Genomic DNA, 15173 nt, shown 5'->3' with positions numbered 1-15173 from the left:
TTGCACATTAGCCATTGAATTCCATAGATAGGAGTGATTATTTAATGGATAATAAATAATGTCGAAATAATATCAAAGACAGGAAGTCTCCAATCTTTCCTTTCAGCACTTTTTAATTGATGTGTGAATCACTGATCCCGTCTTTCCGCCCATAAATACGGAGGAGTAGAAGTCATGGCGCCTCCCTGTGGAGAGATGACCGCACAGCAGCTGGTCCAGTAGCAGCTCTGTCTCCAAACAAGCAGCAGATCTTAGACTCTTCTCTCCTGTGAACCTTCCGTGAGTCCAGAAGTCACTTTACTTCTTGTTCTTCTAGACATTTGTTTGAGAAGATGTTTCACTAGTGGAGGAAAGGCTTCTTTTTGTGTGTGTTTGTATTGTTTTGTATCTTAAAGAGGGTTCACTCTGCTCAAAGTCTGAGAAATAGAATGATTAGAACTGATTAGTTTGTTTGTTGTTTGTCTCATGAAAGTGTTATTGTCTTGTTTGTTAGTTGATCTCTGGACTGTTTATTTTATCATTCAGATTTTTTCTTTTCTTGCTATTTTATATTGTAATTCTGTGTATTTAAAGACAAATGTTTGTTAATTCAACATGAAATGTTTCTTTGTGGTTGAAGTTGATTCAACATTAAAGAAACTTTTCAACAGTGTCTTTACATGTTTGAAAAGAGTCTCTGAATCACTAAAGGTCAAGTTTTTTCAAGTAATAAATATTGTGTGACTAGGCCGACAGCCTGCTGAGGATTTTAAACTCCACATAAATCTTCTCAGAAAAAGTTTTCTTTGTATCCTACAGTGCCTCAGTGTGTCAGAGTGGACCAGGATCTCGACTGTGCCCCTCTTCAGAGACCTGAAGTGGCTTCAGCCCCAGCAGGTTCACCTCCATCCTATATTCCTCCACCAGCAACTGTCCATCAACCGGACTCCACGAACAGAGCAGCAGACCACAGCAGCAGACGTCCTGTAACCAGCAGCAAAGCCTTTGCACAGACCGCCAGGCTGGTGCTGGGCGCCGGGCCCTACTGTGTCCTGTCTGTCAGGCCTCCCCTTGTTTACTTTTATTTTTCTCAACACAGTGATGTTCAATGTAACTGTAGTCCGAGCCACTTGGTGGTGCCATAGCGTTACATTAAGGGCTATTTCCTTATTGTTTTTGCATAGAGCTGCTCCCTGAGAGGGCAGCTTTCAGTAAATGAACAATGGGGACATTTATAAAAGACCTTAATCAAACCTGTGATTGTTCTGATATGTGGAATTCTACATCACCAGTCTTAACACCATGTTTTGGTCTTGTGCTGCAATTTAAGTTTTATGTCAATACTTTAAATTATACTTCAGCTGTTTTTCAGTGATTTATTTAATTACTTCCTGGTCTCAGCTCCACATTATTACATTTTGCCGGTTCAGTTTTATGAACTCTAATAAGTTGTTACTCATCGGTTCTACACAGCTCTACTTAATTTCATATCTTCAATAGTTCTACTGTGCCAAAGGTTTAGACACTTTAGAATAAATTTTGTTCGTCATGCAGTACCAAGTAGATATTAACAGTGAATAGAAGAGGAAAGAGTTTTGCAACAGGCACAGGTAAACCCCGATCCCAACATCACAGAGTCAGTCTGGGAGACGAGGAGTAAAAAGACACACAAAAATGAAATCCACAGAAGAACTGTGGCAAGTTCTCATAGATACTTGGAACAAAGTACGTGCCGAGAATTAAAAAACACTGTCAGCAAGTGGACTCAAAGGAACTTCTAAAGCCGGAGAGAGGTCACATCAGTTTTTTTTCTGTTTACTGCACTTTGCAAGAAGTAAATAATAAATATAAACTATTCATGGGATTATTTTTATAATCATCCTCACTTTACTTGAAGTGCCTGAAAATGAAGTGTATAGCTCAATATTAAAACGAGCTTCATGAATCTGAGTCACTCTTGAGTCTTCAAAGCAGAATAGTGCCAAAGTATCTCAGTGAGGTAATCAGCTTCAAGGACATTTATTTACAGGTGCTCCTCATCCTGCGCTGCGCAGTTCAACAAACTACACATCGTTGTCGCCAGTTACTCCCTCAATAAGTCCAGTTAATTGTTGCCCTCGTGTCTGTTGCTTCTATCATCTCAGGGACATGAAAACAAACCCTCGGTTTATGACTCCGGACAACCTGGCCTCCCTCGCTGCATCTCCAAAACATGCATTGCTATGGGAGACAAGTCTGCTGGGATAAAGCATGCTGCGAGCTGTCGCCATAGTGACGGCATGAGACAGAGGCCCGAGGGAGCTCGGGCCCAACTGAAAGAAGAATAGAGCATTCACAGATGAGTGTGCACTTTCTATTCCATTAAAAACACTGTCACAGCTCCAGTTCTCCTTGAACCAAATAAAAAACAAAAAAAAACTGCCAGCACAAGGTTTCTGATATGTTTTTTTTCATCCACATTCGTCAGTCGTCGCTGCCTTCAGTCGAGAAATTATTTCACATACTGCCGTTATTTTGCCATTTCAAAGTTATTGCATGTGATATTATAAGTTGGACAATTGCAGACGTATACCTCACATGAGTAAAAAAAAGCTATATTTATATATTTATGCTATTTCTATTTAAAACTCCTTCAAAATGACAGATTTTTTCCTGTTTTTTTAACCATAAAAGGAACATTTTCACTATATAAAGAAAATAATTTAAATGTTACAGGGGTTTCAAAAAGACCCCATTGATAATTCATGAAGAACTATTGAGATTTTCTTTTTAATAAAAGCAATACATTGAGGCTTATGATGGACATACTAAAAATATAAATATAAATATATAAAAGTTCCAACAAAAACAAGTTACAGGATAAACAGGAAAAGAAACAGTTTCCTGGAAATCTCTTTCTCAGATTTGATATCATGAGCCAGACATTATTTGTTGTTTATCCACATAGTGATACCAACATATTTCCCTCTAATTAGTCGTGTTTTGGGCTTCTCACAACAGCTCAGACTTATCAGCATTTAGATATAAATGGTTTGATGACTCAGCAAGTCTCAAACCTCAGCTCGAAGCTCCCTGATAAACAAAATGATCCGAGAGCTGTTGGAGAGGAAAGAAATGTTTTTAATTTTCAAGGGAACTTGTAAGAACCACGAGAACCATCTCCTCACAGGGATCAGTTCCAACTGCAGACATGCTACAGTCCTTGAGGTCGACCTCTGGGGTCACAGTGCTGACGTCTCATTTATCTTCACTGAACACTCACAGCAGAGGACGGTCCAAACTCTTAGTCCTTCTTTAACTTTCTGTTATCTGTGGAAGCTCGAGTCATGTTCGTGTTTTTGGCTCCAGTTATCTGGTTTTGATTGAATATACCGACTTTAAACTTGAAAAGGTTTTTCATGGAATTTGTGGAGGTTCGACTCGGAGACGCCGCAGCCTGAGCTCCACATTATTAGGGCGGCCGGAATCTGCAAGTTCAAATACTTCATTCATTACACAAACACAAAGACAAAAATATGAAACAAGGATAAAAAATCTTGTCGTGTATTTGTAGGTTTGTGATTTAGACTTTTTGACTTTAAGACAGAACAAACACATCATGACGAGGAACAGACATCTTGAATCGGCAGGGGTTTCACGACAGGATGGGCAAAGTATTATTTTTATTATGAATTACTGCACGTGTATGTGTCCTGTATCAAAAGATGAGAGCTGTATATCTAGTAGTCTGTGTGTTAATGTAAAAAATACTAGAATTGTAGTTCTTTTTTAAATGAATAATACTAATACGTGTAAAACATATTTACCTGCACCTGTCTACTTAAGTGTTTGCAGTAGATACTTTATCAGCTTTACACAACTTTACAGCCAATCTGTCAATGAGGTTAAAAAACCAGTGATAACGTGGGATTAGAGTTTCTAGTGTCTCTATCAGGAACCCGGCGGACTTTGCTGTTTGGTTGTCATCCTGTTTGACAGAAATCCGCTACCTGTCCACTTCACGTGTCGCCTTTCAGATGTGCTATCTGTGACATGTGTGAAAGATCAGTGGCCCTGATTCTCTGCACTGACTTGTCACAACATTTATTTGACCTTTTTTCCTTTTATTTGCTGTCACGTTACTCGCCCGCTCCCGTCAACATCCTCTGCTGAACATCATTGAGAAACCCCGCAGTTACGTCTTCTATCGATGTAATTAGGACGCGTTGTTAATTTACGCTCACGATAAGTTGAGAGTTCGTTGATTCTGAACATAATCTATTTTCCACCAGGTTATTCAGTCTTGCTGCACAACAACACACATCAAAGATTGAAAACTAACACGACTTTAAACACTTTAAATATTCCCAAAAATCCATATATTTCATGAGGAAGGAAATTTGATCAACATGTTTGTTAGACCCCAAACATTATATTGTTCATTTTGGTCAAAATCATTGAATATATGTTGAGGAGCTGTAGGTTTATGTCCAAACAAACAATATGTTTGCATTATGAAACTATGTTTTAACACCACACGTCAAAATGTGTCTTCATTCAGGTTTAGGACTTGAGCTAACTAGTTGAGTGAAGTTAACTCTGACATGCTGCCATACAAATAACACTGCAGCCAATTATGGATTTCTTATATCATAGTTTTATATACGTTTTGTTTTGTTTAATCAATACATTTTATAAACATGACCTCTGGTTTCTGTGCAAATTAAGATTGTTCACTGAGATAAATGGCTGGTGGTGTGAAAGCATCAAAACCTGATATTCACCAGTTATCTATGCAAATTGGGAACAGTTTCGCAACTCAAAGACAACTTTATAACTGACTTCTTTATAACTTTTACTGAGCACTTGTATTTATACACAAATGTATTTGACCTGTTTCTTCTAAACCTGATGTTTTATGACCCATCTGTTTTTATGCTGCCTTTGTAAAGCACTTTGTAACATATGTATTGAAAAGTGCTCTATAAGTAAAGATTATTATTATTATAGCATAACTGAAAGAAACAAGGTGAGTGGGCCCATGATTGTTCAGGGTATTTTTAGGTTTGACCTTTTCCTTCTACTACAAGAAGCTGAAGAACTCTGCTGAGGAGGGAGTTGTTGTGAACAAAATTATAATTCGCTGGAATGTGGCGTCTTTTTCTCTCTCACACAGACAACAAGAAAAAGAGTCAACGCTCAGATTCAAACCCACAATAAAACTGCTGCTGGATGATTTATTCACAATTGTGTTTTCAAAAATATTATTGTTACACTTCATCATATTTTTGACAGCTATGTTTCCATTGAATTGGTCAAATTCCACTCACACACACCCACCTTGATCATGGTCCTCTTAGTACAGGGCTATGTGTGTGTGTGTGTGTGTGTGTGTGTGTGTGTGTGTGTGTGTGTGTGTGTGTGTGTGTGTGTGTGTGTGTGTGTGTGTGTGTGCGTGTGTGAGTGCGTGCGTGTGACTGATTGGTAAAAGACAGTGAACTTGGGGCTGATAAAGTACCTTTGCTGCACGTCTCTACAGGTAAGGCTGTGAAATGTGGTGAATTAGTGCTTCATGTGTTCTGACATCTGACATCCCCCCCCCCGCATTAATGATGGTAATCTTGATAAGTCAGCTCAAACTCATCGGTTTTCTTACCAAACCCAAGAGGGACGCAACAAAATGAACCTTTAAGTTTGAATATTTATTATTTACCAAACGTCTTTATCGTCATTCATTTACATCACCCTGGTACATAAGTAGTTCAGCTACTTTTTAACTGACTGCTGCTCATCACGTCACATCCACTCTCATCATTAAGTTTCACTGTGATGCTTTCACTCAAAAACCAGCACTCGCACCAAACTCGCCCCTGCTTGTGCTCAAACTGTGCGCCTGCACCTGCTTGGACGGATTTCCTGCGCTTCAGAAATCTGAGAGCGAATGTTTCAGTTGTGCTCGGAAGCAGCGTGACCGCGAGGAGAAGAGCTGAAGTGGAGTGCAGGAAAACTTTCCGAGCAACAAAATATCTGAGTTCAAGCGCAAATATAAGCCCAAGCAGGGGCAAGTTCTGGTGCGAGTGCTGGGTTTTGAGTGAAAGCATAAAGAATTCTGAACATGAAATCAATAAGTCCTGCTCTCAAAGTGAAAGACCATGCTCTTGATATTAAGACAGCAAAAAGAAAATCGAGTTAAAAACCAGAAAGTCAAGGGTTAAAGATTAAACAGCTCAGGTGTAAACACGATGACTGTAATTTACTTGACAGTTTTAATTATTCAGATCTAATGAATAAACACAAAGGCTGTGTAAGGAATAGAGAAACAAAATCTTTAATGATTACAAAGGATAAAATTCAAAATGGCCACACTGACCTTTATTTACAGACAAATAAGGGTGTTTACAACACGGCAAATATTACTGAGTTAACTGTGTGGTTCTTATTGTGGGTGTCAACATCCTAGTTTAGATATACACAGATGTGTTTGTATATATGAAGTGTGAATGTAGCTATGCATGGCTATGTTTAACTGAGTGCTGTTGCCACATGACAAAAGGACAAATCAGGGCATGGAACCAAAAATAAATTAATTTAAATGTATATTATGCAGCAAAATCTAAAACAGAATTTGATCAAATCTAATCATTGAAGTATCATGTAGTTAAAACAATTCAAACTAAAACATCACTGAGTAGAGCTCACACATCCACCAAAGCCAAACAATCCTACACGTCTGTGTAAATATAATAATAACGAAGCAGTCTGACAATCTGCAAAATAAAGCATGAGTGGCAACAGTAGATGTTGAAGACCGTAATTAGAACATGTCTCTGGAAAGATAAGATGCCATCTGACCTTATTGCAGCCAATGTGGAAAAGGGAGACAGTTTTGTTTTGTCATTAAAAAAGTCTTTCAAGTTTTTTGTAAGTTAGCTGCACACGAAGATGGATTGTGTCACAGCGGCGCGATAGGCAGTCCCATTCCAAAGGTTCCTTCAAATGTGGTCGACAAATGCTTCCTTCCATTCCAGAGCAACCAAGGATCTCACGGTCGGATCCTTCTCAAGCCCGCCTGTCATTGTGGGTGGTGGCTGGTGACGAGGCTGATGAGCTAACCATGTGGGGGGATACGCTGCAGTAAGTGCAGCCCTAAAAAGAAGCTAACGACCCATGGGTAAGTGGGGACCAAGCTGGTGACACAAATCCTACATTGACCAGACCGTCTCGTTTCGGTTCGGCCTCTGCGGACAACTTGGTTGACGAAGGCCACACCTTCATAAACCGATTTCTAGGATGAGGCCTCTGAACCTTGGACACAGCTACAGGATTATTTTTGTTCGTTGTGGTTTAACTTCCTACTGACACTTCACTGGAGCTACGGTGATGGCTCGTCCTTTCCTTTCCTATAAAACCTATGTGGCGCCTGTCACACCTAAACATTGAGGATGACTGGGACTAAACTGATGAATTCAAGTCAACTGTATCACTGCAGCTTAACAAAGAAACCTGACTCCTGAGGCCTGAGGCCCAACCCATCTTTCTGCATTTGAAACTGTTTGATTTGGATAGTTTTAGTAGTGTTTTTTTTTTTTGTTGTTGCTGTTTTTTAACTTCAATCCTGAGTAAAGACAAAAAAAACCCACATCTGTCTCAAGACAACATTTATTTTGGAAATTCAAACACAACTATAAACAATTAATCACAATCATGTCACAGTGTTTGAGGAGCTATAGGCACACAAAACACATCCTGCTGATCTGGAAACACACATCCTGCAACAGCTCAACAGCTGCGGTCATGTTCCCTCAGGGTCTCTTTCTCTCTCTCTCACTCACTCACACACACGCACACACACACATTGTCTTTGTTTTACTTACAGTACAGGCCATTGTCTATAATCTAAATATTATAAAAAGCTATAAAAGTTTTGAAATTAAGACACATCGATAAAAATCTATTTGAAACACAGACACTCACTGGAATAATATGATGATAAAATACATTTTGAAATACATTTTGTCACAGAAATGTAAAATGCACACACTCACAGACACATACAAAAATCATATGAAGTCAAACGACTGCTGTCGGCCACCTGAAACAGTCTGTGTGTGGAAGAAGATTAAGTTGTTACCTTGGGCCAAAACGTGAACCCGTCTTCAGTTTCAGTCTCGGCAGAAACTCTCCTAAGCAAATATTACATGCAAAACACACACACACACGCACACACACACACACACACACACACACACACACACACACACACACACACACACACACACACACACACACACACACACACACTAAGCAATCTCACAAGCAAATCCATGTAAAACGAGAGCTTCCTCGTCATTGTCACACAGCATTTAAACTGGAAGTTTCAGTGAAACACGACACCGGCCGGCCAAACCATCGAGCCACACACACAAGCTGCAGATAGTTTTCAAATTCACATAATGCCACAGAAGCTCTAGTATAAATATTACATTTGCAAAGAACAACACATTTTAAAAGAATAAAGTAAATAGGAAACCAGGCTCTCGTGTCCGCACGCTCAACATTAGAGCATCTCAAGCACGATACACCTCAAAACTAAAACATGTCAACCAAAAGCAAAGCTGAAAGATCAACATGTGTAGATACATCTTCATGTCGGAGTCTTTTGTGGGATTCACCCTGTGGTCCCAGATAATGAAACAAAAAACATTCATGTGCAACAAACATTTTTTCCTACTTTTCAAATCAACCTGCCAAACATTTCAGAGCAGTTCAAACATAGTCTTTCCTGTCGTACCCTCCGCCTGCACTGGTGCTGCGTGGGGCAGTGTACGCCATCCGGGGTGGCTTGTACTTCTTCTCTGTTGGCGGGCAGCTTGTGCACAGCATCGCCCCGCCAATCAGGAGCAGCACGGCGGCGGCCCAGCCGATGTAGAGAGATGCCCCCATCTCCCTCCTCTGTGGGTCGGTCAGCAGGGGGTTGTAGAAATTCCTGACGATGACGCTGGCTGTCCAGGAGACAGGAATGAGGACCAGAAGGCCGGCGAGGAGGAAGAAGATTCCAGAGATGATCATCACTTTGGACTTGGACGCCTCGTCTTCGATGCAGTTTGTGCACTTTGCGCCAACGATGGAGATCAGGACCCCCAGCACCCCGAGTATGATGGAGATGATGGTCATGGCCCTGGAGGCCTGCAGGTCCGCAGACAGGGCCAGCAGCGAGTCGTAGATCTTGCACTGCATCTGGCCGGTGCTCTGGTTGACACAGGTCATCCACAAACCCTCCCAGATGGTCTGAGCCGTGATGATGTTGGCGCCGATGAAGGCCGTCACTCTCCACATCGGCAGGGCGCAGGTCACTATGGCAATGATGAACCCAATTGTTCCAAGGGCGATGCCCACGATCTCCATGCCCATCGACATGATGGCTCTTTGTCTGAGGAGCAACGCTAAGAACAGTCTCCTGCTCTGTCGATCAGGCGTGAACAGTACGAGCACCTGTGTGGGATGTAGAGATGCTGCCACGGAAACAAGAGATCCTTTATATGTCAGTGGAGCAAGGAGGAGTCCCATGGTGATGATGTCAGCAGGAGGCCGCCTTCACACACACACACACACACACACACACACACACACAAGAACACCTGTGTGCATATACAGTGGAGGAGGGGAGCTGGAGACAGGTGAGGAGGTATGGATGGGAGGGAGGGAGGGAGTGTCCTATTGTGTGTTTGTGTTTGTGTGTGTGTGTGTTTGTGGTTAATGGGGGTTGATAAGACGGCTGCCTCTTCCAAAAAAGCCCTTGATTTGTGTGATGCAGGTTGATAAAACTGTGATGAGTAAATTCAGGGTGTGGTCTGAAGTAAACAAAGTAAATAAGGTGGGACCTGAGGGAAGTAGACGAGTTAAACACAGCGGAGACCAGAGAGGAACACACTGCTGCAAACACACACTCCGGCTCCCTGATACCACTGATCTTTTGTTACTTCCTGGTTCCACTTGTCGGGATTCGGTGGGAGGAAAACAATCCCAAAGCTCGGCTGGAAACCGGAATAACTGCCCCCTGAGCAAATATGAGCAGAGAGAAAACATAATGGGTCGGTTTTCAGACACCTTAGGCATACAGACAACGTGATCGTCTCAGTATCGGTCAAACTCTGAACTCCCACAGCTCCTGTCTGAGTGGATTATTCAAAGGAGGCTTTGCAGATATTTATAAATAAATAAGGCAGTCAAATTTAGATTTCAAAGAAATTTGATTTGGTCTTTTTATTTGTAAAAGAATAAGAAGGTTAAAATAAAATACCAAGTTGTTTATTTTTGAAAGATGTAGTTATTGCATTTTGATATTTATTTGTATTTATTTATCCTTTATACAACTAGAAAGTTCCCACTGAGATACAAATTCTGGTCCTGGTCAAAATGGCACCAAATTAAATTAAAAAAGTTTAATATACACACATGATACTAAAACACACACTAAGACACAGAGCAGAATCATCCAGGAATCAATGGCAAAAATTAATAATGGAAAACAAAAAGCATTTGTTAAAAGAGACAGTTCTGTGCAAACTAATTTATAAACATTTTAAACTTGACATTTTCAGGACACTATCCATAAGAACTATATTTACTGACATTATTTACTATAAATTGGACAAGAAGTACAGATATTTGTCAAGAATTTGAATTTTTCTTTACCACTTTATATTCAGGACCAGAACAGTCTAATAACCAGGACATTCCAGGGAAAAATCTACGTAATTCCTAAACTGGGAGGGAGATTTTCTTGAATAAATAGATAAATGTCCTCACATTCGAGGTGTGAAGCACAAAATAGTTCTAACAAAGCTATAAACTCTCACGTAAACAAACCCTGGGGCCAAACAGCAGGGAGTCTCTATTGTCGTTCTATCATGAGTATCTTCACTTCAGTGTGTTTATGTAACAACATCAGTGGATTGAGATAAGAACTATAACCTGTAGGTTCCCTGCTTCACTACACCTGCACTGACCAACTGTTTCAACAGGAATTTACACATTCAACCATATAAATTATCATCGTTGTGACGGGATGGAGGCTCATATCGATCACACATCTATTAATCATGGGTTCAAATGATGAGGTCACCAGTGATGGAAAGTAACTAGGAATATTTTCCTCATTTGCTGTACTTAATTTAAGGTACTTGTACTTGTAAGTACGAGTCCTGATGAGTATTTTCATTTTACTCCACTACATTAATTTGATATCTTGAGTTACTTGTTACATTGTACAAATAAATTATAATGTATTATTTAAGGTTAAGATAATAAAAGACTTAATTGATCCTGGAGAAAGAAAAGCTACCAAGCAGAACTTCAAGTAATTAAAATCAGGCCTATCTTTAATAACGTGATGCACACTTGATACACCAATAATAACAAATATTTATTATTTTTATTATGTATTTCACAGGGGCAGAAATAGGTCAGCACGCCTACCAAAACCCACAGAGAAGTTTGTCTATTCAAAACAGGAAAAAGTTGGTATCAGTGCTTCAGTATTAAGTCAGCAAACAGAAGGGACTTCCTGTTACTACATTACATCAGGTTTCTGTACACAGCACTGGCATTAGGTATTAAACATATTCACCTCGACACCAGTAACTCTTCTTCAGGCTGTCAATTTAAATGATTTTACAGTTTAAAAACCGGGGAACTTAAAAGCAAATGCACATTAAATTCAGTTTTTCTATGTGCTCATTATGTCTTACAGTTTATTTTCCATAACTATGATGACCATGTTCCTTTGAATTTCCTCTTCTTTGTCCGGTTTATTGGTGGGTGGCAACCAATGCCAAGGTGCCTTACCGCCAAAAATATTTATACAACTTATGGAATCAAAACCTGATCACTCTTTATCGTGTGTGCCTTAGCTCTCATTTAATGATCGTTTCAATCATTGCTAAGACCAGCCAGTGTAAGTTAGGCTGACATGTCACGGTGAAAAAAATCACTACTACATTGTTTTGTATTATTTAAATTATTTTAATAAATTCAGTAGATCTGAAACAAGAAGAAAAAAAACAACACTTTCATTCATGAAGCCACATACCTCAAACATTTGAATGGAAGTCTTTACAATGTTAACACAACAGGAGACATGCAACACAGACGTTTTAACCTTTGTAGAAAATGTCTAAACACAGCAACAGGAACCACTGTGACAATGTGACAAAGGGGAAACAAATACAATCACTCGCGTATCACCTGATTTTAACTTCCCTCATTCTTTTTACAGATAACTCAGCCATTTTGACCTTGCATCGGAGACGTCAACTCCATTTTGCTCAGCTGTCACATCTGCGACTAAGCCCGTGTCTGTATTTTGCAAGAAAATCAAAATATCTGTAAATAAAACTCATTACAGTCACAACGTTGTCCCTGTTTGCTTAACAGTAGTTGACAGAATGATGCTTAATATGTACACAGGAGAAATATCCATAATGGATCCAAATGTTTCTGAGCACAAATTTGCTGAACTTTGACATAAAACCATGGTCTCAAAAATCCAAACACATTCAAATATATAAGCAGACATTTATGATCGGCAATAGAAAAAAATAAACATCTGGTTAAGCTCTTCTCTGGTGAACAGCCGGTTCCAGTTAATGCAATAATCAATTAGCTACTTTTTGATACACATTTCCCGAACATGTACAAATAAGCAGGATACATGTGAAAATAGAGTGTGAATAAGAATCCCTCATTGGTCTCCGCTCACACATAGTCCTTCCTGTTGAAGGAGCTCTGAGCCACCGACCTTGGTGCCGCCGAATATGCCATACGACTCTGGGGGGGCATGCTGTATCTCATCGGTTTCTCTTCCTGTGGGGGACAACTGCAGCAGAGAATGCACCCTCCAATCATGAGCAGGGAAGCAGAGGCCCAGCCCAGATACAGCGCTGCTCCGATCTCCATCTTCTGTCCAGAGAGGATGAGCGGACTGTAGAACTCAACCACGATGGTGTGTGCTGACCAGGAAACAGGCACTAGCTGGGCCAGGGATGCTGCGATGAACGACCCCCCAGCAGCGGCCATCACCCTGGATTTAGCAACCTCGTCCTCGATGCAGTTGGTGCACTTTGCTCCAACTATGGAGATGAGGAGGGCCAACACGCCCACGATGATGGAGACGACGGTGAGCGCCCTGGCCGCCTGCAGGTCCTGAGGCAGGGCCAGCATGGAGTCGTAGACCTTGCACTGCATCTGCCCCGTGCTCTGGAACACGCAGCTCATCCACAGGCCCTCCCAGTACACCTGGGCCGTGACGATGTTGGCGCCAATGAAAGCAGACACCCTCCACATTGGCAGAGCGCAGCTGACCACACTCAGCGCCCAGCCGAGCACCGCGAGAGCGACTCCGACCACTTCAAGTCCAAAATTCACCATCATGCACCCAGACAAACGTCCCCTTGGTGAATCTAAAGCTCCTTTATTTGTCCTTTCTCTCCTCTTCAGTTCCTCTAAATTAAAATTTCTCTTGCTCTCAGTTCTCCCTGCTTCCTTTTCCCACTTTTGTGTTTCGACAAACACTTGAAGGCCGTCTTGATTTTGCCCTTTGAGCTCCTCTTTGTCAACCCTTCTTTCCACTGGGTGCGCCTCCTCAAGTTGTAGCTACTGCACCTACTCCTGAATCCAGTGAAGTGTTGATTTCTCACAGTCCGCTTCCTCCACTGACTCTCCCCTGCGTGTACGTGTGCGCTCGGAGCTTGTTTTCCTGTGTTCTTGTGCTTTTAAGGCGTCAGTGACCCTCATCGTTTTATAGATTACCGGCCAGGCCCTCCTAAGACATGACATCACTCACCAAACCAAACCAATCAGGTGCGACCTGGCCATTGACCTCATTTACCACCTGGGCGTGCAGCTGCTTGTTTGCGTGCTTTTTTTCAAATGAAGAGTATTTTTATGGTTTAACCTTTTGCCCGTGGTAGCTGCGGGAGTGTCTGCTTTATGACTGTCAGTAGGTAATGAGTAACCAGGGCAGAGCTTGTTATGTGGTTGATAGCAGACCACATGAGACTGTAACGGATATGCAAACACGTATTCAAAAAGATGTGTGTGTGTGTAGAGAGAGGTCGGCTCTTTGCAATGAGAGGGAGTGGATCTGGACACACGGGGAAGAAAAAACAAGGAATTCAGCACAGATTAAATTTGAGGGGGATCTGGTTTCCAGTTTTTTTTCTGCTTTGTTGTGATTTGTCATGTTTTCATAGTCTAAATATTTCATATCCTCATTCCACCTCCACTGGGCCATGCAGGCAATGTCCTGTAAGATCTGAGTTAATGACAAACTAGAAATGTTGAGAATATTTCTTTATAGATGTGTTGCCTCTTTGAACCACCTGTAGTTATTTTAGCTGCGTACTGAAACTCCCTCTTGGTTTTTATGCTTGGGATCAATTATGACATGAAGTACAGTATACGTGTACTTTTCAGGACATCTTCACACGACGCTGTCTTTGATTAACCAGGTTCCACGGGCAGAGCAAATATAAAACCTGAATACAACAACCAGCTAAAATGTGAGGAATGTCATGTTATCAGTGGAGCTGAGTGAACCCAGTGTTTTGCTCTGAGACACAGGCCTCACATCAACTTGTGGCTTCTCTTGAGTTCGGGCCATTGATCTACCTGCTCCCATTATCACAGACACACTATCATTATTATATTATTTAGCATTAGTCAAACACGTCTGCCAAAGAATGGTCAGCCCAGTGACCACGATAAGATAAAGTCAGCTCATTGAGATTATCTTTTATTAAGGAAGGAAACGAACAATCTAATACTAACTCAAATCATATTTGACCATAACGCTATCTAATTCTTTGTTTGCACTATTAAACAAGAAATATTTGATGTTTCAGTCGCTGCTTGACAGCACTACTACAGTGTGTTCTCCAGTCTGGTGCATAAAGTGACAACACAGACATATTATCTTATAAAACAAACACAGCGTGTACAGCCTCTCATTCTGCATCGTATTCTTGGCCAGCTGTCAAATTAAACTTTGATATTTGACTTTTAGCTGTGTTGGATCTCTCTGTTTCGTCAGCTGAAGAAGCTACAATAAATATTTCATTTCATCAGTACAGTTGCCAAAGAGAGAGAGCCCACTTTCCCCCTAATGTTCAAACAAAAAATACTGTATCATGATTGCGTAGAACTTTCTTGCAACT

General features: G+C 40.9%; 1 protein-coding gene across 1 annotated transcript; it reads right to left on the bottom strand.

Moving 5' to 3' along the window:
- Window positions 1–7599: 7599 nt before the first annotated feature.
- LOC118122639 (claudin-4) lies at window positions 7600–13798 on the bottom strand. Its single transcript, XM_035179492.2, has 2 exons — window positions 12896–13798; window positions 7600–9382 (listed from the first exon to the last, which is right to left on the bottom strand). The coding sequence occupies exons 1-2, from the start codon at window positions 13387–13389 to the stop codon at window positions 8725–8727; spliced, it is 1152 nt and encodes a 383-aa protein (XP_035035383.2). The 5' UTR covers window positions 13390–13798; the 3' UTR covers window positions 7600–8724.
- Window positions 13799–15173: the final 1375 nt, after the last annotated feature.

This window comes from Hippoglossus stenolepis, chromosome 15 (assembly GCF_022539355.2).
Source record: "Hippoglossus stenolepis isolate QCI-W04-F060 chromosome 15, HSTE1.2, whole genome shotgun sequence".
NCBI lineage: Eukaryota > Metazoa > Chordata > Actinopteri > Pleuronectiformes > Pleuronectidae > Hippoglossus > Hippoglossus stenolepis.
This window is presented reverse-complemented; position numbering and strand designations above follow the sequence as displayed.